This window comes from Bombus affinis, chromosome 1 (genome assembly GCF_024516045.1).
Source record: "Bombus affinis isolate iyBomAffi1 chromosome 1, iyBomAffi1.2, whole genome shotgun sequence".
Classification (NCBI taxonomy): Eukaryota; Metazoa; Arthropoda; class Insecta; order Hymenoptera; family Apidae; genus Bombus; species Bombus affinis.
In genome coordinates, this window is record NC_066344.1 from 14,957,988 (window position 1) to 14,981,236 (window position 23,249).

Below are 23,249 nucleotides of genomic sequence, written 5' to 3' on the forward strand. Positions count from 1 at the left end.
AGATTTTGGAACATTGATTGTATTGTTGCTTATAGCATAGATGGCACCTCGGTGGTGTTTTCAGGTATTATCTTATTCCCGCTATTTCTCGATGAAATAAAGAATAACTTGTGCTGTTATTTTTATTTTTAATTATCTTATATCTCACTAACGCTTTCACATTATGACGAGTTCTGTCAGTACAAATCCATCAACATTATTGCCTTTAGGTAAGATGCGCCTTGTTTACAAATTTATATTTAACCTCACTTTTTTGTTTTGGTTATCATGTTATTAATAATTAATTTTCATTAATCTTCAGAATTAGTTGATAAATGTATCGGTTCTCGGATACATATTATTATGAAAAACGATAAAGAAATTGTCGGCACCTTGTTAGGTTTTGATGATTTTGTAAATATGCTGCTCGAAGATGTGACAGAAAGCGAAGCAACACCCGAGGGACGAAGAGTCACCAAGCTTGATCAAATACTGCTTAACGGAAGCAATATCACAATGGTTAATATATTTTTGTACTTTTAACAATTTAAAATACCTTCTTGAATACAATTATTATTAAAACTATTTATCAGTTTGCTAGTTAGATAACAAACCGTTTTTTTGCAGCTTGTACCTGGTGGAGAAATGCCTGACACGTAAAAAAGTAACTTTTTCTGGTATATTTTGTACAATAAAAATTTGATCTGTAATTTACGCGTATCTACTACAGAATATTAAAAATATCTGTCGATTAAGAATAACAATTCAAATAAATATTAAGAACAAAGTAGCATATCGATCTTGCTTATTACTTCGTTGGTTGTAATTCTATCTGTAGCATTTTGTGACCACATTTGTCTATACAATGTTTTATAGACACCTTGAAATTCATCATCGATATTATCATCTGCCGGGCGATGTCCCTTCACAGAAAGATAAATAATCGTATGACTGTGTAATCCAGCAAATGGCAGTTTTCTAAATAACATTTGCCAAGCTACAATTCCTAAAGAGTAAATATCTGCTGCAGGAGTCAGTTTATTTTCTTTTATTACTTCTGGAGCAGCATATCCTGGTGTACCCTAAGAAAAAAGATCTTTTTCTTAATAAACGATATAAATGATTATATAGTAAAAACATACGTGAAATTTATTAATTCCATTTGACTCTTCTATTAATACGGAACTACCAAAATCTGTAAGCTTTGGTTGACCGTCTGCAGACAGTAATATATTTTTAGGCTTGACATCTGCATGAATAACACCAGCATTATGACAAAATTGCAAAGCACAAGTTATGTCCTTTAATATACAAATTCTTTTGGTTTTAGTTAAGACCGTTTCCTCTATATATTCTTGTAAAGTAGTACCGCATAACTCCATTGTTATTAAAGATAGAGAAGCACCTTGTTCTATCATTAGCACTTTTATGATATTAGAATGTCTTAACAAAGAAGCATGTTCTTCACTCTTCAATATATTGAAACATTTTTCTGTTTGCATTACTTTAGCTGCAACTTGATCACCTATCAAGCATTTAGTATTCAAGTGTGTTTAGTTCTGATAATAATTAATTAGAGAAAAATACTAAAGATATATTTTACCTTTATACAATGCTTTATACACAGTACCAAATCCTCCACTTCCTAGACATGTACCAGTTTTAGCGGGTAGACCATTTTTCAATATTTTTTGTCTGTTGGGAGTATCGATATTAAAAGGAGACAGTTGATTTCTTTTCTCAATACCTTTTCTATACGTCTCTTTTATAGGAGTCTTTGGACTTAGTAAAGTTCTATGATAATGCAACATAAAACGTTTTCTTTAAACAAGTGAATTTAAGCATTATGTTGCTTTAGTATTGTACTACCTTCCATCCACGTTTTTTAATATCTGGGGTGATATGTTACAAAATTTCGTTACTAATTTTTGAGGTGAAGCCATTTTGTACATGAGAATAATATATACTCGCCTAGTTTCTTGATACTTGAGAATACAGTAACAAAAATATATATTTTTTGTTTCCAACGTGTCATGAACTTTAAGTAAACATTAAGAGAATAAACAACAATTAAGTGACAATGAATAAGCATGGAAGTATAGAAATAATGTAGTATCATAACGATTACAAACTTGAATTTGAAATGTAAGGACGTAATCTTAAAAGGCTACAAAATGGAGGGGAAATAAGATGTTTTATTTGTTTGTTTTCTAATATAAGGCATAAACCATCTAATAGGAGCCTATTACTAATTATTACTTTTTAATACTGTATGACAACTAGATTATTTACAATTGTTTTATGAATTCATAACAATTCATTCTTATCATGATAATCTTTCAATATAGGTAATATCAGTAGTATGTATATAATAACATGTTAATGTCTAGACATATCTAATGAAATTCTGTGTTATTTCATGCTAATAGTACATGCTCGTAAGTACTACTACCGTGTGTTTTTACAATTCTGGCCCTCTATCACAATTATGCAGCGCAATGTTATTGTTGATTCGTAGCTTTCGTACTTTTGTATAAACAAATAATAAGTAATGCGATTATATATATTTCTTTTCTTTATGGAAATATTAAGATTAGGTCTGAGTGTTATTTAATAAAGTACTTCAGCGGATTAGCAAAATATTTTAACCGATTAAAATAGAATGTCTTTCTTTTTTTTATAACAGCATCTAAAATATTAATTTTAGTGATTTCTCTTTATTGCATGTATTCAACATACGATGACATTATTATTATTATCATTATCATTATTATTATAGCTTGGTCTTGTTTAAAGTTTAGAAATTATACATTTGCAACGTCAACTATTATTGTAAAATTAACAATCACTATAAAGTAATGGCCAATACTGATCAGTTATGAAATAAAGTATATAAGTAAAGATGAACGTTTAAAGACTTTACCACTGGCGCAGTTAGGTCTCGTCAATGTTAATTTTGCTTATATATTATTTTTAAATAAATATACGACGACAAATTGAAATAAACTCTGTTTGAAATATGTAAAAATGATTTAAAGTCGATCTAAGCTTTTTCAGAAATATGTAGAGCTCTTTTAACCCTACCCTACTAATCAAAATATTCTTTTCCTGAATCTAACAATGTTACACGATGCTTCTCTACATGTGTGTTTGGAGTAGTTGTTTGTTTGCTTAAATAAATTTATGCTATATTTAGAATCAAATATATTCAGCGAACAAAGAATATGAAAAAGATAATAAAAATTTTCAATGTCGTACGACATTATCACTCAAAAATATAATAAAAAAGAATTATAATAGAACTAATCATGCAATACAGACAAATGTACAAATATTTTTTATTCCGTAAAAATCTACTGCCGCATTTTTAATCTTATTTATAATACGAGGGATTGACTTAAAGTGTTGCCAATGGCATACGAATATAACTTCTACTGTCTAAGAAACTACATATTTATGGAAAGATTTTCACGAAAGAAGAAAATTTTCCATGGGAAAAGAATCGATTTGTAATTGGCAGAACAATAAATTTGACGTTTAAGTACATATAGTCGAAATATAATGAAATCTGTCGTTATTTACGTTTGTAACATTGAAGTTCGTTTTTAAGTTATTTATAAAATATTATTTTCATCTAGGAATAGTGATTAATATTGGAGCACATATTTAACGGATATTGCTAAATGATTGTAATTCTTCGCACGTCGTGCTAACGAGATACGGTCCTAAACAAATTGTAATGTAAGACTTTTAACATCGGTCGATGAGAGCAACTAATGACAACTATTCGAACATTTCCTTATAAAAGATTTAGTTTTCATTCGTCTACGTTAGCTCTGCATAGACGGACCAGCACCATTTTGTAATTTATGACCTTTTGATTTGGCACTCTCGCATCTCGTGCCTTTACGCCTAAATTTTCCTGAGCAACGTGTCGTTCATCACCGTCCTGTAGAGGCATTCGGAGGCACCTTTTTTCCCACCAAGTCGAAAAGAAGATGAAACGAATCTTGAAGTTTCCACTACGATTATGTTAGATAGTATGTAGGTATCGAATATCGCTTGCATTTTATTTCCTACTCTATAATAAATGAACATTCTTCGACAACAAACTATACCGATTCTAATTAGTTTGTATCCAACTGAAGCAATGATTCTCGATGGTTGTGATTTGATAAAATTTAGTTGTTCAAGTACCTACACATATCCGACGCAGGCGTGATAACACATCTTTTCGTTTCATCTTGTTCACATCATTCTCGATTATTTACAAATTTTGTAGTACAAAATAATCTTTACGAATTTAACGAGTTAACACCACCGTTGGGAATCAGAACCCTCTTATTTATCTCTTATCTACGTTCCTCTCTTAATTCATTGGTATACATACATATTTGCTCTTTCACGAAAATAGACTCTTTTTTTTTTTCAAGAATTCGCGGTAGTATATCAGAGTCGCTCTGATACGTGACAGGAATTGGAAGTAACAGAAAGCACGAATGGATCCTTTGGACAGAAGGGAGAAGAAGAAAACGATGCGGGCGTGGGGATAGAGGAGGAAAGAGGGGAAGTATCTGTTGGACAAGTCGAATAAGGCACTATCTAACCAGGTAACGGAGCTTCCTCGTAGAAATCTGGCTCGTCCTCGGTACTCTCGTGTTCCGATCCTTTGCTGTCGAGTGCCCTTAGCTCTGCGGCGGTAAAAAAATGCCTCATCTGAGCTCGTAGAGGTATCATGAGAATCAGGAAGAACGGAAGCGCCAAGGCCGCCCTGGTACTTTTCACGATCCACAGTATAGCCAGGCACAGAATTTGTACGAGGGTGAAGATGTGCATCTTGTACGTTTGTACGCGCCGAACGTAATTAGCCGTGCCATGGTGTTTCACCGGCATGAAAAACAATTTCACACGATCGAACAGTTGAACACCGTTCGTCGAGGAGATACCCATGTAGAGAAACACCCCCAAAAGGACGGACATTGGTACGCGTCGTAGAAGCGGCGCCATCAACACGCTTATGCCGATCAACACGGCGACTAATAGGGCGCTCACTCGTTGCTCCTTCACTTCGACGATGTGCGGTTTATCTCCGGGAGCGTGAGTGCGAGACATAACCGTCACCGCCGAGACGTGTGTCAGCGATCGAACCGACGCAGCGCAACACCACGGGGCGCCCATTAAACCACAGCCGACGTTCATTAAGCACACTACCACTATATCCATGTGGTACCCGTTACCTTTCCGTAATTTACGTTCTTTCTTATCGATGATGAGTCTATAAAAAAGAAACAAGAGAGAATATTTAGTAAGGCAAGGGGTTTATAACGGATTTGTTGGAAGAAGACGAAGAGTAGGAAAGATGGATGGTACTTACTCGGAGATTTGAGTCTCCATGAAAACAAGAATATAGACCAGCAATGCCGGTACGATGCAGGCCATGGCCATCCATAGGGGAATAGGTTTATGTATGCCAGCTGGTGACACGATCCAATCCCTATCGGGCATGGTCGGTGTTAAACCTTCCGGAACCAGTAGCTTCTCCGTTTTCACTTTGGCCAGATAATCGATCAACGCGAATACGACAATACTGATGGGCACGCCGAAATCACCGAAAGCTCTTCTAGCACTTCGTCCGAGGTAATGACTGTTGCGGAAGATGCGCAGGTAATAAGCACCGAGGAAAGTACCGAGACACAAAATAGTGCACATCAAGGCCGTGTTTGGTTGGTTCATTAATAAGCCAGCGGCGTTATGCGATGGTATCAGAGTTTGAGGTTTGTCCGATAAAATGCTAATTATTTCGCCGGTCTTTGGAGAAACGACCTTGATCTCTGTTACGTTCAGCTCTCCGTAAAACGTTTCGTTCGTCTCGGGGATGAAACTGTACTCGTCTAGCAGCGGATTCTTCACGAAGTAATTGTACAATTTGATAAACGTTTCAACGATATAAAGAATAGAGATTAAGCCCGTGAAGATCTCTTCGGTGAACCGGGTGAAGAGTCTGACCAGCACGGATCCCTCCACGCAGGCAATCGCCAATGCTATGATGCCCATCCATGCACCGACGTAGACTCTCACGGTCAAGAATTCTAGTCCGTTGGCCAGACAGAAATTGTATAAGCTTTCGTCGAAGAGCAACAAGGGGCCGGTGGTGCCGATGATGACCAGTGGCTGAGTGGAGAACAAAGCCATCACCACCCCGGTCCACGAGCCAGAAATCAATGTCTCGGAGATGCCAATAACGTTGTGCGTCTTGTCGCTCATCAAGCCACCGAACGTGATGGCCGTGCAGAGGGCTGCAAAGTACATGAAGATAGCCGCTGCCAGGCAAGACGAACTCAAGCCATCGGTGAAATCGGACATATAGTAAGGATAGCGTCTCTTGATATCGTTGATGAGGCAACCGAACGGACGTCTGGTTCTTCGAAGCGGATCGTCGTCATCGGGAGGTTTCTTCTCTTCTTCGCCGGCAAGAAGAGCTGTGCAAACGAGACGCAGATAAATCACGCGTGCTTATTCCTTCTCGCTGGATCTCGTTGGTCGAACGTTAAAAAATTCTCTTACCTTTCTTCACAGCCATCTCGTTCTGAATCTGTTTGGTCTTGTCCTCGAGCGCTTTGGCCTTCCGCTTCCTGATGGCTTCGCTCTTCGCCTTCAGCTCGTTAAAAGGTAACAACGCCTGTCTCTCCCAATCTCCAGGAGGCAGAACGATCGAGTCGTCTAGGAATTCATTGATCGCGGACAGAAGCTCGCGTCTCTCGTTTGCTTTGTACGCGACTTTATGGAACGACGTATTGGCCATCAGCGTGGCGATCGATCTACCGATTTCGTGATAATCTAGGTCAGCGTTCCTCGGCCCCAGCAACGTGAACATGAATCTTACTGGTATCGTGACTTCCGTGATCGATGGAATGAACACACCCTCGGCGAGCCTGACGAACGCGATCGTCGGTTGGTCCAGAAAGTCGACCGCGCCGACCAGCACGACCGTCGCCTCGGCGCCAGCCGGGATCCTCTTCAAGATGTAGTCGTTGTGACTCTTTTTCAAGTCCTCGTTGCTGCTCGTGTACGTCAGCTCCTCCTTCATATCGACCACCGTGTGGTTGCTGTCCAAGGCCAAGTTCGACGATACGATCTTTGGTTTCGTGTCGTTCAGGTTCTACATGGAACAGGAATACAAGTTACAATCGTTCGAACAACGTCCCGGCCACTTGCAGTGTATGCATACGATGCGTTTGGACCAGGCAGAGGTTTTCAAAAAAGGATTTCCGTCCCTAATCGGACAAGCGAGAGAGAATTTTCCTCGCGCAGAGGCGGATGACGTGTTCTACGCGATCGTCCTTTCCTTTTCCAATTAACAAAACGATTTGTCGGATCGCGTACCGAGTTCCATTCCCTCCGCCTCTGTTTTAAGCTCGAGGAAAAATCGCAGACACCCTGACAGACAATCCGAGATACATACCGTAGGATAAAATGCTACTTAAAGTTCAAGAGGTATGTATTATACTAAGCGAGAATCCGTACAGAAACGAACAAAATCGTAAAAGGGACCATTAAATAGTTCTACGTAATGCAATGACGACACAAAGGAAACACATACCGAACGAAGAAGGCAAGAATTTAAAAAAAAAAAAAAAAAAAAGAAGACAAAAAGTAAAGAAAAGATTACCAAAGAGGAAGAAAAGAGAATAAAGAGAAACAGCATCGATCTGAAAAGTGAAATATGCCAATGAATGAAAGTGCAATCGGTACGTAACGACCAAGCGTACGATGGTTACACCGTCCTGGCTCTGTGTGTGTGTCAACAGTGTATCCACGTTTGGTATTCGAAATACCAAAAGAAGGATATTGAGAAAGCTCGTTGTGAACGACGAACGTAAGTGTGAAGAAAAAAAAAAAAAAAAAAAGAAAGAGAAAGAATCGCAAGCCAATGGAGGGACGACATATATACCCATGGACTTACAGGTGTTGCGCTAAATACAAATCGTACGGAATAATGGTAGAATTGTACGAGTTAAACGGCGAGATGCCATTCTCCTACGACATCCTTCCTAAAACTAATCGGTTGGTAAACAATACGAAACGCTATTTACCGCGATCGATACTCTGCTATCTATGAAAATGGACATTGACACGATTTCTCCCGCGTAATGTACATGTGCATCCGCGTGTGAGACGTTTTCTCGATGCACATGATCAAACGGGAGAAGATAGGGAAGCGACGAGAAAAAATTGGGAAGACACACTCATTTCCCCTGTAAGTTCATGCCGAAAGATGTTAATGCGTAAATATCGGTACGTAGAATATAAAGTATAGTATATGTATGTATATATATATTATATATATATATGATCGATGGTGGGCAAGCCGTAAACTAGCGATAAAGGTTGAAAATTCTGCGTTTGTAAGTCGGGAAACGAGAGATTTACATGTTGGGTTACATGGTTCTCAGAGGCTTCCCGTTCAGCGTCCTCTTCCTCCAGACAGACGGACTGTGGAAACAACATTAGGGCACACGGTCAGTCAGGCCTGCCGCTTCTACGAATTTCTATTGATTATTTCTCACGATATTAAGTTTCTTTAGCAACGTTCGATTATTTATATAGCGGAAACTTTAGTAATATCACAGCTTAAAGTTCATCGAGCGAACACGTTAATATTGCAACTATCTATTGACTTAGAAACGTTAGAACGCGCGTTCGTACGATAACGTTGCGATTAGTATCTTCTCTTTTTCCTAGTAGCTACGATCGTTCGGGTCTCGATCACGAAACGATACGAACATCGAGAACCGTATACGATATTCGATACTAGAGATACGGCGCACGGTTATTGTTACGTATCGTTTAAGAGCGACCGTGTTCGAGCAGCTCGCACGAGTCTAACGCGAATAGGAGATTCTGGTGGCAAGAACAATTACCTGTAGACTGGTGTAGCTGGAATAGTTGCGTTTGCCGCCAAATCGGAAGCCACGATCGTGATCGTGAACGTGCCTGTGCCTGAGAAGCAGAGCTCTCATCACTACCGGCCTATCCTCCGCTAGAATCAGCTCCTCGATTACCATTTGCTCGACTACCCTATACGCCAGACCGGGCAGATCCTTCTCCTCGAGATCCAGAAGGACCACGCCGGTCTCCAGGCATCTACGTAGATTCAGCAGAGAGTGGAAGCTCAAGGAGGCTACGTGGGGCCTGCCCCATCTGTCAGCGCCTTCCTCGACGTCTTCCTCGTATTTGATCCACCGAGCTGTTTCTCTCCATTCTCTCTCCTCGCCCATTCCGTATAGTTCGTCCAGCTGAACGAACACCTCGTGAGGCGAATGGTCGTACATCTTCTTGAAGGTATCGTGAGGTATGCCGCCTTCCTTTTTGCGGCCGATCTGCACCGTCGAATGGGCAGCCTTGTGCCGCCTCATTCCCCGCGGATCGTCGCTTCTGTGCGACTCCAGGTCGTCGATGTCCAATTCCTGCAGGGTACTCGCCTCTTCCGGTTGCACGCTCACTCTCCTGGTGAACACGCTCGAGCCATCCGGGAGGCCGGCTCCCGATCGCTTCCTCCATTGCGGGTCCTCTTGAAGCGAGTACTTGCGCGACTTGTGATGATGTCTTCTGCAACGTACAATTCAACCGATTTGTTACGTTCTGCCACCATCGATGACGACTGCGTCGCATGTGCGCTACTGTTATATCGCGATCGTCGGTCAGGGTTAGAAGAAATGTGATTTATGTTTCGTCAAGAGACGAGCGCAGCTACGAATAACGTCTATTTCGTTAACTCGGAGTACGCGTGCCAGAACTGTTTTCGTGCTTTGTGCTGGCAGTTGGTCTATCTCGTCATCGACACAAATCAAGAGCAAGCGTTAGTCGCGGGACAAGTATTCATCACCTGATATTTAAAGAGTGGGTGCGTGATTGTGACACGTGTAAACTGCGTTTCTGTAGAGTATTCGAAACGCTGCAAATCTTTAATAGCGCTGCACTATATATATATATATATATATATGTACACATATATATATTGACGAGATTTGACAAGGCAATCGATGAGATGTGCCGAAGTGTTCGCACGCACGTCTATCGTATGTTAACGGAAACTCAAACAAGTACTTTTTCATTCGTTCCATATGACCGATGTGCAGGGTGTAGCGGTCCGGACGATAATCGAAACCCAAGGACATGGCGGAAGAAAGAAGAGATCGTTACATACGTAGCACTGCGGTCACCGTGAGACGGAGACGCGATCGGATTAATTAGAACAGCACGAAGACAGTGGCCTCAAGCAACAGACTGTTGTTGGGCGCTCGCAAAGTCTGCGTGAAACTCTGGCCGAAGGCCATGGCATTAGACAATAATTGCAAATTGGTTCGCGATTCCTTCCGCTAAATATTATGTCATAGAACCGTCTAACGCTGAAAGCGCGCCGAAACGTCCCCACCCTCGCTCGCTTCGCGTCCTCTCTTTCTCGGTACATTAATCAAAGAATCGAATATCCTCTCCTACCAATAGCATTCAACGTCCGGGTTTTTCTCTCGATTTGAAAGACACGTGCGGTACATAGTTAGCGAATATATGCAGCGATTTGCACGCGCCTAGACAACTACGCAACTGTGCCGAAGAATACAGAAATAGGACGGTACGGACGGCGTTTGTTTGGTCGTTGACATCGAGTACATGACACATATGGTCGTTATTAACCGAGTAATCCGAGCTTACAAATGCGATATGAAAATCGTCGCGTTTGCGTTCCGACTAATTTCTTTGGCGGTAACGCGGGACCATCGCGGTTCATGCTTTCGTGTACGTAATTGCTGAAATACGATGTACAGGACGACGTTGAACCGGCTTTCGTGCCGTATGAAAATTAGCCAAGAACGTCCCGGATCGGTTGTTACGAGCAAATTATCGTCGATTCTTTCGACGTTTTAACGGACGATCCCTGTCCATTTTTCTCCGTTCGTCTTTCGACAAAATCCAGCCTTTTTACTTCCCACCAGCCTCTTTTACCTGTGTTACGATTGCGACGTTACAAATTCATCGATACTCCACGCTTACGACTTACTTGTGCTCGTGTTTCTGATGCCTGCGACACTTGCGATCTTCGTCGTGGTTCGCAGCTACACCGACGCTCGGTATCTCGTCCCTTTTGAAGGTAGGCACCTCCTCTTCCTTGATTTTTTCGAATTGTACTCGCGGACTGCCAATGGTGGGACTGTCGCTGATACCGGAAGCAGCCCTCTCCGAGATCGGCGCCTCGCTCTCGCTGCTCGCTACGTTCTCCGTTTCTTCGGTCGTCTCTTCATCCACGTTGTGCACGCTCGACGAGTACAATCCGTTGTCCATCGCGTCCGTTTCTTGTCCACCGCCATTTCCTGTCAACACCTGACCGTTCTCTTCTTCCGGGCCAACTTCCGTCGTGGATCCTTCGCTGTAGACACGAAACACGCGCCATTCCCTTCACTATTCTACTTGGCCATTTAATTGCTATTTTAACTCAAAGCGTAATCGCGAAGCTCGCAATACGATTCGTACGTAAACGTAAGACGCCATCGTTATCAACGAGGCATTTCGATTTCTCTTATCGGAGGATCACTTACGGTGAAAGGTGTCGTCGCATAGACCTGGAATGAAGGCTTTTCAAGGGCATGTGCGGATGGGGATAGCTTCTTTTCCGATGCTCTGCAATAAAACCATCGAACGAATACGCTTTTACGCGAGCAAAGGTGTTGGTTAAGCGATTGCCCTAACATCCCACTGTCGCGTAATCCCCGTAAAATATACGTTTAACATCTTTGATTTACGACACACGTACGAATCAACCGGGAAATAAAATAGGAATAGAAAGACGCAAAAATCTCCTGGCAATATTATGTAAAAGTACAAATAATGTTGCGGTGTAGCAGTATTGTTTTAACCTTGGACCGCGAGAAAAATTGATTTACGTAACTGTTTTCTGTGTGCCGGAATCGGAAACGATGAATTATTGCCATCGCGAGTTACGTGCAAAAGCTACAAAAGCTGCGTACGTTTCGCTGGTGAAATCGTGGCAGCGTGAAGTATTGGCTCGGCGACTAAGTGATTGCGGATTTTGTGATTAGATGGTATTGACAAAATCCGCAACCACTTGGTTGCCAAGCCAATAAATGAGATTTCCACGCGAACGAACATTTCAGAGGATATGGGATCACGTACGGTTGAAGTCGCGATCTCCATATCGCGACGATGGTCCTCGTTCTCGATCTCGATCGGATCCAGCCGATTCGGAGGGTGAACCGAGCAGGGCTACGTCGAACTTCTCTCCGGTGTCCATCGCGAAAACCTTCTCCATTTCCTCGTCGAGCTCCGGTCCCGTTTCCGCGCCATGGCCGTCGACCTGATACAAAAACAACAACAATATTATTTCAAATCCAGCTGTTTCTAATAAATCGTCTGTTCGGCTTTTCACCGTAGCCGAGAAAACACGACCGAGTTCGCTTCGATCCGATTCAACGTCGAACGTGATTTCTATTTGAACGGGTAGACGATCGCATTTCGTCAAATTCCGATCAACTTGCTGCCGACCAACTTTCTTTTTAACGAGTTCGCCACGTTCAACGAACAACCAGCCCATCGTTGCTTTCGTTACAGATAGTTGCATAATATCGATCTATTCGGAAGGTGAGAGCTCGACACCTTCCAGTAACGACGTTTACTCTCAACGAGCTAATACCGTGACAGCTTTGCAACGTTTTTCTCCGTTAAACGTCGTTACAACGTGTACGTACGAGGAAAGAAAGGGACGGAGATCGGCACGTTGGACGGATCCAGCCGGCAAAACGATTCCGAGTTTGCAAAAGGGAAACGAGAGAGACAGAGAGAGAGAGAGAGAGAGACTGTGGTGTGTAGGAACAAACGAGGTGAACAAACGATCGATCAAGTCGAAAAACCGGTTTCAGGCGGAACCGTGAAAACTTTGTTTGAAATTTTTCGAGCGAACGCTTCGATAAACGATGCACTCGAGTTCATCCCTCGTCACCGCTGTTACGAAATCGTTTTGTGTCAAAGACCCTGTGACGCGAGCAAAATTTTGATCGTTTCCCGTCAAAGCCATCGAACCTACGCGCGTCTAAGAAAAGAACCACGTTGACGATCGGATCGGTCCAACCTAATGTCATCGATCTCGTGTCTCGAAACAGGAATCAACCTTTTACTTTCGATGCAAATTCTTTAAAAAAAAAAAAAAAAAAAAAGAAAAGAAAAGAAAAGAAAAGAAAAGACTCGCGTTGTTTCTCGCGCGATTCTTCCAAAGACAACACAGCGTCACATTGTTGGAAAAAGGTTACTCGCGATTACGAAAAGTTTATTCCCGATTACCAGTGAGATACGAAGGAAACTGGTTGGCTGGCGACTCGCGTACCAAGCGATTTACTTTCAGGACGGAACCGAGATATTTGAATGGCAGAGCGAAATTCCCTTTCACTGGTGCACTTGGTTTCCACTCTTCCTCGTCTTCCTTTCGTTTGCTTTATGCTCGAACCCTTTTACGATAATGGGAATTAGAGTGCGAGGAATTAAAGCGGGGAAACGGCGGAATGGCTATTAACGGAGAAACGTGAAATTAATTCCGCCAGCGAGGCAGCGCTCAGCTGTCGTTAACGACCGCCAACATCGGCTAACGTATGGCGAAAAGCCGCAGCTGGCAACGACGTTCGATTCGATGCACGCGTTTCGTGCACTGTGTAAATCACGAAAGCGAAACGGTCGTTTCTGCCGAGGATGCCGCACCGTTTCTGTCCCAGCCTCTGGCCGGGTCTTGCTACGCTCGAATTACGTCGGATTACCTCCGATTATCCGATAATCCAGCAACGCAACGTAAGAAAAGAAACTCGCCACTCGAGAGCACTAAAACATGGTCGGTGGCGGTTGATCGAGTCGTTGCAACACTCGGAACTATGTTCCTTAGAGGACAATTTGCAAGCAGCCCAATTGGTCGAGACACGTCACGGAACAGCTCGATCCGACGATTGCTACATGCTGCAACGATGTTCGGCCAAGCATTGGCATCGGCTAGCTGGACGAGGAAAAAAGATATCGGGCGAACGAGTGCACTTACGACGCGTCAATCTCGCGTTCAAACGAACACGTCTGAAAGGAGGGAACGCCGCGATCGAAAAGGCAAACGATTTCACCGACGAGATCTGGTGTACGCCGAGTGTCGGGGATCAGGTGCACCGGTTGGTTCGCGTCCACACGCAGACACTGGCACGACCGTGCCACAGATATCACCTGATGGCTGGTCCGCAGGGAGCGGCGTAACCAACGGAGAACTTTGCCCGATGCCCGTTGAAGGAACGACTTCCCGGAGGAATTAGCGGCGGCCTCGGGCATGGCATTCCGGGCCGAAGTGACACTCGCTCGCTCGGCTCGTGCTTACAGCTCGAAAATCCAAACTGACGGAGAGGGTAGCGCAACCACCGGCCGTCAGACAGAGAGCTGCACATCCTACGTGGAGGGGATGCCCGCGCTGTTAGGGGTGGGCAGCGGGGAGTATCTCCGCCGGTCGATATCTACCCCATACGTCGCGGCCAGACGACGGATCCTTCCAAAGGTTACCCTTCTCCCTGCGACTCGGATCGCGCGCTGCTCCCGGGACGGGACCACAGCGGCTACAACGATCTCGCGGATCTCGTGATCCTACGTGGAATTCCGACACGCCACGCTGCGAGCCAGTGGCTGCGGGCTGGAAACCGTGTCGTTTCGATCGCCGCTCCAGAACCTTGCGTTAACAAGGTCGTGGTTTCCGCGGTCAAATTTTCTCCGCTTGTTCGTTGCTTAGGGAAGCTACCGTAAAGTTGGTCGGACGATGGACGTTTCGTCGTGCTGACCTTGAGAATGTAGGAACTGTTGGGTTGGCAACCAAGTGATTGCGGATTTTGTCATTAGTTGGTATCGACAAAACCCGCAATCACTTAGTTGCCAACCCAATAGGCCCACCGGCAGGCGGCGGATTTTTCGGCCAGCGTCGGAGAGGAGCGTACGGAAAAACGGCTGGCCATTGGTGGACGCTGTGGATGCAACAAGTGTCAGTCGGCCGTGAAATGTAGCCCTGAAGGGGCTCCTCCGCGAACCGATGAAAGTAGATGGCAAGAAGCAGGAAATTGCGAGAGGGAGGAAGATGGAGGGGTAGCCGAGGAGCGGAGAGCTTCGGCCAATCGGCCGGAGAAAGCAAGAGAGAGAGAGAGAGAAGCTGTCAGCTGGCGGTGCAGCTGGCAGAGACGCGAACCGGACCAGCGCAACTTCGCCGAGGCCTAGGTCGTAGCGGCAGCTTATCGACCAACGGGGCATGTCAGCTCGATCTCGTCTGCCACGAGTTTCCCCGACAACCTGCTTCTGCGTGTCGATTCGAGTCGCCTCGAATGGCGCTTCGATTCGAAAGCATCGTTCGTCGGTCGCGAATCGTCCCAAGTATCGAACAAGTTGCAAGTCGCAAGGAGACTCGACGTTCGTCACGCGCGTCCATGTCGACCACCGAAGCTAACGAAAAGCAGCGGCTGCATTATTGATCGATCTCATCGGCTACACAGCCACGGCCTGATAAATTATCAAGTCGACAGACATCGCGACGTGAATTACGACCGATCAAAGAATCTGCCTCGATGTTACGCCTCGAAAGGTTTCCGTTATTTCCGGAACCAGCCCACGCTTCTGCAGAATCCGTGCATCGAGCGTCAGCGATGAGGAAACTACCGAGCAATAAATCAACATTGATTTCATCGAACGATTTATATTTAACCAGAGAGAATGGCAAAGTGTTGCGCGTACAATACGAATTCTCGTTTCGTATGTAGCGCGAAAAATTGCACGCCTCCGCCACGAACACGTACTAAACAGTAGAAATAATCGGTTGTCCAGTGTTCGTCTACGGAGGGTTGGTCGTAGCGCGTAGACGAGGCGCCGCGAAGCGAAAAACGGGTGGCTGGCATGTGGCCGAGGTGGCGCTGCGCCATCGTCGTCGGGAAAAGTGGAAGGAAAGAGGTTTTCCAGCATCGACCGGGCTTCCTCCTCGTCCACCGCTCGCTACGGCCTGTACTCACGTTCGCACGCACACGTATCTTGGTTCCTGCTGCCGCGACCTTGAACCTGAACCTACAAACTCGCACCACTCCGTCTCCCTCTTCTCTCTGACCTCTCCCCAAGCACAGAGAAAAGCTGCGTGAAAATCGATGCGGTGTTTGTTATTTGTGGCTTCGGGGAACGCGTGTTTCTTCCCCTCCGAAAGACACCGTCGTTCTGCGAGTAGAAACAATTTTTGCCATTTCGAAAGAGTCGACTTCGGGACGACTGAGAAAGCCAGAATCACATCCGAGCCGATAGGATTCGGCGCGAGGATCCGATCGATGGAAAGTTCGAGCGGCGAGTTTAACTCGCTCGGATGATCGAAGCTCGGCTAAAGCGAATTCAATTTCTTGCCAACATCGAGCTACGATCGATAGGCTGCCGTTATCGCGTTCCGATAGGTCAGGTCTGCCGACTGACGTCCTCCACCACGCACTCGATCGTCCACCAGGTTAACCGTGGATGTTACGAGTTACCGATCGTCCACGAGGTTAACCCTGGATATTGCGAGTTACCGATCGTCAACGATTTAAGCCGCGTTAACTATAGCTTCGTGGAGGCGACAGTAGCCGGACGGAGGCGTTTCCTTGCTCGTGGGATGAACGCGAAGGTCGGCCAGAGCAAAGGTACGTTCGGTGGACGTCGATATTTAAAAATAACTAGCGACTCGATTCGAGAGCTCGTTGACCTATGTCACGCCTGCTTCGCGATTGAACGTTCCCTCGGCAACCGTGGCATTCCTTGTATTACGATACGTGGACGAAAGCTCGTACAGTCAGCGTAATTTCATACGTTTACTCGACCGATTCAGCGACCAACGTAACGCGTTAATAATTCTCAGTTGCGGCTAATCTCGCGGCTCAGCTTACTCTTGTTTCCTTTGCGGCGCCTTCCCGACTCTCCTCGTGGTCGTGGACTAGCCGTTTCCTATCGGACACAAAGAGTACGAAAGAGGTGGCTGGAGCAGCAGTTAAAAATAACGTTTCTCCGACCATCCGTGTTCTCATTTATCGACCTGACCTTCTTAACAATCTGTTGTGCTGCACCTTTATTACATACAGTCTGTGGCTCGATTATTGCAATCAGTTTCTCACTGATTTCCCTGACGTAGTCGTAGCAGAACGTATGGAACCTCTTTGCGATAAATTTCTACCAAACTTCTAATAAATAGAATAAAAATAAAATGTACATCTTCTTAGTCTCCTCGTGTTCCGACGGAACAGTGAAACATTCGTCGATTTCAAATTTCCGTAGGAATATTCGATAGCAGGCGAGTATCGTGTTCGCTCGGTTAAGATGACGAGAGGGAAAATATCTGGTAACCGAGAACGTTCGCGGTTTAAAGCGACGAGCCAGCGCAACATATCGAGCTAACCCTTTAAACCGTGGCGATTGGTTGGCTGCAGGCAATTGTGGCGTTTTAAGATACGCCTTTGCGAACGGAATTTGGTCCACACACCTAAATCTATGTACGTAGCCTTTAGACCTTGGACTTTACCAAGGCCTGTGACGATAATAGAAGACCCGCGATGACACCAGGAAACCATTCGCAATCGCAAAGAAACATGCTCGACAAATTAAGCACGATAAATAAATAAATAAATAAATAAACAAAGATGGAAATATCAAAAATATCAAGTGTCAGCGAAATCGACGACTAAAGTCCTTGAAGGACGCGGAAAGGACAGGAGGCGCGAAAACAATAACAGAAGAGACGAAGAAAACCGAACAGTTCGATAGAGATTAGCAGTAGAACTACCGTCAGTTAACACGAAGCTATTTCTACCAAAATTAACCAAAATGACTGGTCTTTAAAAAACACATAATAATAGAATATTTGTATATTTATTAATTTATTACGTTCTAGGAATTCCATGTTACGTGGTACATTTTTGGTATTATTAATCCATCTGGGACCATAATCCTTAAACGAGGATTGACATACTTATAAAATTATAGAATCAGTCACTTTGACTGGTGTATTGCTAGTGTTAGCATCTAGCGATCTAGCGATCGATCCGGAATCTTCCTGATAACTGATATCAGCATATCGAACGATACGCGGTAAAAATTCGGAAAACGTGTAGCAAATTGTACGAGGAATACAAACGAAAAAACTGGTTAATTGGAGTTCGATAAACAGATCGCAGGACCAGTCATTTCGACTGGTATTGATATAAGTAGCTTTGATACAACATTATTTTCAATTTGAATACATAAAAAACAAAATAAAATTCATTGCATCATTGTGGACAAAATATAACATGAAGTAGGAATTTTAAAATAAAATTGTAAAACCAGTCAATTTGACTGGTGCGGTAGTTGTAGCGTTAGACAAAGCGCGAAACCTCGGTACGTTTGCGAACCGTTTCGAATGGCAGGGAAAACGAAGAATAAAAGAGTAGTCACCTTGATGGTTGCGGGAGCTGTTACCATCGAATGGATCTTGCTTCGGCAGACAGATACGCAGCAGCATACTGCCATAAAAGCTGACCACCTTTCCGAGGGACGTTGCCGCGTGATCGACCTTTATGACACTGCGCCTACGATTCACACCGGTCTAGTAATCGAATTTACGGCTTCTGGCCTTGCGTAAGTGCTTCTCGGCACCGATCTATCCATCGAGCAATGCGCGGCCTGAGACTTAAGAGGGAGGGAAAGGGGACGACATGTAACTCGCTCGGTTTATCGTTTACCGCGTTAAAACGATTTTAACGTTCGATCGCCACACTACCACTTATGGAATTTCTTCAGTTTCATCGGCTTATCGGTTGTCCGTTTCTGAAACTTTACACGCGTTTAAATGTCGCGTTTCGTTAAATTCTCTTCTGCTCATCGATTTTCATTTTTCGCTGAAACTACCGACGAAAATCGGCAATCGAAACAGCTCAGAAGCGAGCAAACCTTCGCCACGATTCAATTTCGACTTTCACCGGAAGTCGTTGTCGTAGTTGTTACTGTAATTTGGGAATTATCAAAAAAAAAAAGGAAAAAAGATAGAGCTGTGATTGGTCGCTTGCACGGACCAGTGTGTGCGATCGATCTGTGTTTCGACCATTGCGTAAAAATACAGGCAAACGATGGTTGAACGACGCCTTCCACGCAGTTTGAAACGAAATAAAATGTACATTTTTTATTTTCCTCGTGTTTCGACGTAACAGAGAAACGTTCGTCGACTTGAAATTTCCATAGGAATATCACCAGACCAGCAGGCGAGTGTCGCGTTCGTTCGTTTAAGATGACGAGGGGGATGTTCGTTTGGGTTTGTTGATCGACCGCTGATAAATTCGACAGCTTAGTTGGTATGTAATTGGAGACGGATCGCGTGAAATCGCTACCTGCCAGCGAGCGTTAACGCGAATATCGATTTGCGCCGATGGAATTCTAGCAGAAATTCCAAAGTCGACGTGTCGCATTTCGTCCTTTTTTTCTTTTCCATCGTCGACGGGTGGATTGGTGCGACGTGACACGTCGCAGATGCAAAATAAACCGGCAGAAATTGTTTATCTTAATGCGTTGCAAAACGTTTCTCGGTAGCTACTACGGGCGATCCCATGACTCGGAATTTACGTCCGTGAAACATGGAAATCATCAGCGGAGATGATGAACGCGCGTCTACATTTAAACTCGCCAGCTTACGCAACACATCCAACGAACATGGTGTCTGTCGTTCGCGTCGAACAACACGTTCCAGAGAAATTAGAGATTTCGCGTTGGGCGTGGTTGCGACAGCGAGCAGAGAACCGAGATAGGCGTTTTATTTTCCGAGAAACGACCAAATCGCTGATAACGGACGTCGACGTGTTCGATTGCGAATTCTCGTTTCGTAAGCTCCGACACTTTCCATTCGAAGCGAAGAATAAAGTTCAAGAGTTCGACTCGCACACGATTTTCATAATTCCTAGTGTTTATCTGCACGGAACGGAGGCAGTTCCTTTCAAAATACCATTGGACCGCTACAAACATACGAACGCACAAGATACGAATTTAAACCGATTAGGTTCGGTATCGAAGAGATAGAAGCGCGCGGATTATCGTTTCACCGCGGTTTTACGTTGAACTTCGGCATCGATTGGAAAAGCGGGACAAGCTCGTGCCGGCTGATTGGCCTGATTGCCGACGGTCGCAGGTCAATAACCATTTAACACGAGACGTCGAGCAGTCCGTTGAATCGCACGACACTCGCCTCGAACCGCATGGAAAAACCAAATTTCTCGAAGCGCGCGTTCCAATGCGCCGTATTCGCTACGTTGCTTTACTCCTTCTCTTGGCAAACGCAAAATGCATGTTCGTCCGACGCTCGTCCACTTTGCGACCCGTGCTCGAAACACCATCACATCGGCGGCTACGTTCTTCAAAGAGCCGCGCAACGTTTCAAGGACGACACTTATTGCTCTTTGAAATCGCGCATTTATTTCTGCCGCGAGTCACAAGTGTCGTTTTGTTTTTCCTATTTGACTTGCTCGCTCTTCGCGACGACCTGCTCGCTACCGACAGATGAGACTCGAGGAACGCAGACGACCGCGTGAACGAGCACGTGGAACGACGAAAGAAGCATTCCTCGACGATGATTTCAAGTTTTCGTTACCGTTGATCGCCTAAACGACAGAGAAACAAGGCTATCGTGGGAAATATTAGTCGCAGAGAATAAACTTAACACTTTGTCTGCCACGCCAAAATCACGTGTTTCGCTCAGGACACCACGGGAGTATTTTTATTATTCGAAGCATATAATGGCAAAATAATAATGAATTGATGATGTAGGACAACATTCTTCACCAATGGACCGCTTATCTTATTGGTGATCACGAGTGATCATCGTGGCGCCTTGGTAACAGTCGATAGCGACGTATTATAACAAGGCTTCGTTTATTTCAACAAACCATTCGCATTTGTTATTCCGTCGTAAGCAAAACGTGCGGAATATATCGTTGAAACGTGTACAAGATACTAGTAAACAGTATTGTGATTATTTTTATAATTTCGACGAAACATTCGGCTGAAATGGTAGAGGTCCGGAAAAATATTATGTTTCTGATAAAGCAACGGTAGTGGTAGATTACAACAGAGGAAATTTGCTGCAGATTTATCAGATCGAATGATAGTATATTCTACACCACGTAGAAGAACCCTCGAGTGGTATATAAAATTAGCTTCAGAGTTATAGTTAAATACGTCAATTTCAAACGCGATGATACTCTATGAACAAGCGACAAAAACAAAAATCGAGGTATCAGATTTTAGAATGGCACTCGCAACGCACCTTACACAGTGCCATTCACCAGAGCCGTCAAATATATTTATTCGACAAAGATTGCGACGGGAAACGCAGAAGAATGAAGGGCAAACGTGCCTGACAGGGAAATTTTGCAGAGAATGCTATTAAAAAAATGTTAAACAGTTAGGATGAAAAATTGCTAAGAATCGAACCAAAAAGGTGACCACCCTTCGTCCAGATTGTATCGATGAGCCACATTTACGTTTAAAGTGTTTTAACATAGTTTTTTTTTAACTTTGTTTATTAATTCCAGGTTTTTTACATATTTTTTTTACATGATTTTTTTTTCCAGAATAAACGCTGAATTCTAATTGTAGGGTGGTACAGGCAAAAGTACCGATACGCGACGGTACGACGTACACATGCATTATTTTTTTTTTTTTTTTTTTTTTTTTAAAGATTATTATTGTGCCTTAAATTTAAGCCGCTGTTGCGCTGTGCTTATGTACGATATTTTAATTTATGTCCTGAAAGCCTGGACGCAAAAACAGGACAGTTCGCTAGCCTGAGTGTTTTAACATAGTGCACCGTTAGATGCAACATTTGTTCTCATTTTTTTTATCGATGTTCTAATAAAAATGTTTAATCGTTCAATGGGGCACTTTTCATTTCAAAGTATCTTCTATTTATCTTTTATATTGAAAATGCCCTAACTGTCAATTTTCATTCAATTTTCACAATTGTAAGAAGTTGAAGCGCCTTCGGTTACCAATGACCACCATGGCGTCACAGGAGAAACCGTGGCCGGTCATAATATGACCAACGTGGCAGTCAAAGTGTTAATATCCGCGAGGAGCGGGACACTAAGATCATGGTCTTTCTCTCGAATTAGTATCATCCATAAAATAGTTTTCATGCCGAGAAAAGCTCTCTTGTAGCGGGTATAATTCATAGGCTTAATCTTATCAGCCTTGAAGCTTCAATCCACGGAACTTGGTTCTTTTCCATTGTTTTTCTCGAGAGTTTCCGGCTTATAGTCGTTCCTTTGATCCGAAAATACCGGGATAATACTAGCTGCATTTGACGAATGAAATCGCAGCGTTGTTCTATCGTCTTGTTCTCGGAACTGTTTCTCGTTCGAAGATAGCCGAAGGGTAATTTTGTCTGAATCTAAGTTTAACCGCCTTAACGCTACACAACGCATCCTCTAAGATGAAACGATTAATTTCGACCCACTTTGCACCAGGAAAGTAGTAATTTTCTATTCGGAATTTCGTCGCGTTGTTTTATCTCGAGCGACGTTGACGCACGCGATACAACGTTTAAAAGTCGCCTGTTTGAAAATTTGGACAACATTTGGCGGGAAACGCTCGTCGTAACGCGCCACGTGCCTATCGGCTACGGTCGTACGCGATCGTTCTAATTTTAGATGCTACGAGGAAAATGAAAATCCATCAGGTGTGGACGTGTATCGAGCGAGAGCCGGTTGAACGCGCGATCTCTGCGGCTCGATAACGACCAGTTTAACGACACCGTGAACTTGCACGGTAGGATACGGTGCACGAACGCGTGAGCAATCACGCGCGACGTGTTAATTAATTCCCTTGCGCACGTGGTACGTCGAGTCGCCAGCTTCGTAGCTGTCGTCGGCAACGGCAGACCGCGAGGCGATTGCACCGCGCGATCCTTCGCCAACTTGCGCGCTTCCGTCGCTAAACGCTTAATTCGGAACCTTGAAAAGTCAATTGAAAGTTTGTGATTCTTGCGAGGCAATTTCACCGACCACCGAACTGCCACCGCTGTACCGCGCACGCTGCAACGAGTGGAACGACGCGCGTCAAACTTTTTAATCCATCGAGCAACAATACTCGAAGGAGAGTGAAATCAGAGCTTAACTTTGCAACTGCGCCGCGTGGGAATGAAAAGAACGGTCGAACAACTTTCATCGTTTCGACGAAGC

At 44.0% G+C, this 23,249-nt stretch overlaps 3 protein-coding genes across 12 annotated transcripts in view; 1 reads left to right on the forward strand and 2 right to left on the reverse strand.

Moving 5' to 3' along the window:
- The first annotated feature begins 59 nt into the window (after positions 1-59).
- LOC126922710 (U6 snRNA-associated Sm-like protein LSm5) lies at positions 60-769 on the forward strand. The gene is made up of 3 exons (XM_050735556.1): positions 60-209; positions 302-498; positions 607-769. The coding sequence occupies exons 1-3, from the start codon at positions 164-166 to the stop codon at positions 637-639; spliced, it is 276 nt and encodes a 91-aa protein (XP_050591513.1). The 5' UTR covers positions 60-163; the 3' UTR covers positions 640-769.
- LOC126922586 (serine/threonine-protein kinase mos) lies at positions 645-2,014 on the reverse strand. The gene is made up of 4 exons (XM_050735337.1): positions 1,849-2,014; positions 1,583-1,773; positions 1,122-1,504; positions 645-1,061 (listed from the first exon to the last, which is right to left on the reverse strand). Exons 1-4 carry the CDS (start codon positions 1,929-1,931, stop codon positions 756-758), a joined length of 963 nt encoding a protein of 320 aa, XP_050591294.1. The 5' UTR covers positions 1,932-2,014; the 3' UTR covers positions 645-755.
- A 140-nt stretch (positions 2,015-2,154) lies between these two features.
- Positions 2,155-23,249, reverse strand: part of LOC126922129 (anion exchange protein 2) — a 41,480-nt gene continuing 20,385 nt past the window's right edge. For 4 of the 10 annotated variants that reach the window (XM_050734416.1, XM_050734435.1, XM_050734444.1 and 1 more), the window contains exons 3-10: positions 12,169-12,349; positions 11,574-11,655; positions 11,039-11,404; positions 8,901-9,588; positions 8,410-8,472; positions 6,544-7,138; positions 5,354-6,458; positions 2,155-5,254 (exon numbers count right to left, since the gene is read on the reverse strand). In XM_050734416.1, coding sequence (XP_050590373.1) covers positions 4,582-5,254; positions 5,354-6,458; positions 6,544-7,138; positions 8,410-8,472; positions 8,901-9,588; positions 11,039-11,404; positions 11,574-11,655; positions 12,169-12,349 — 3,753 coding nt within the window. In that variant the 3' untranslated portion in view covers positions 2,155-4,581. The other 6 variants (XM_050734406.1, XM_050734481.1, XM_050734471.1 and 3 more) reach the window with 6 other exon arrangements.

Excerpts from the sequence above, each read along its gene's own strand:
- LOC126922710 (XM_050735556.1), top strand. The coding sequence starts at position 164 with ATGACGAGTTCTGTCAGTACAAATCCATCAACATTATTGCCTTTAG. Across the intron at positions 210-301 it reads ATCAACATTATTGCCTTTAG|AATTAGTTGATAAATGTATC; the intron begins GTAAGATGCGCC and ends ATTAATCTTCAG. Across the intron at positions 499-606 it reads ACGGAAGCAATATCACAATG|CTTGTACCTGGTGGAGAAAT; the intron begins GTTAATATATTT and ends GTTTTTTTGCAG.
- LOC126922586 (XM_050735337.1), bottom strand. The coding sequence starts at position 1,931 with ATGTACAAAATGGCTTCACCTCAAAAATTAGTAACGAAATTTTGTAAC. Across the intron at positions 1,774-1,848 it reads TTAAAAAACGTGGATGGAAG|AACTTTACTAAGTCCAAAGA; the intron begins GTAGTACAATAC and ends GCATTATCATAG. Across the intron at positions 1,505-1,582 it reads GTATAAAGCATTGTATAAAG|GTGATCAAGTTGCAGCTAAA; the intron begins GTAAAATATATC and ends AATGCTTGATAG.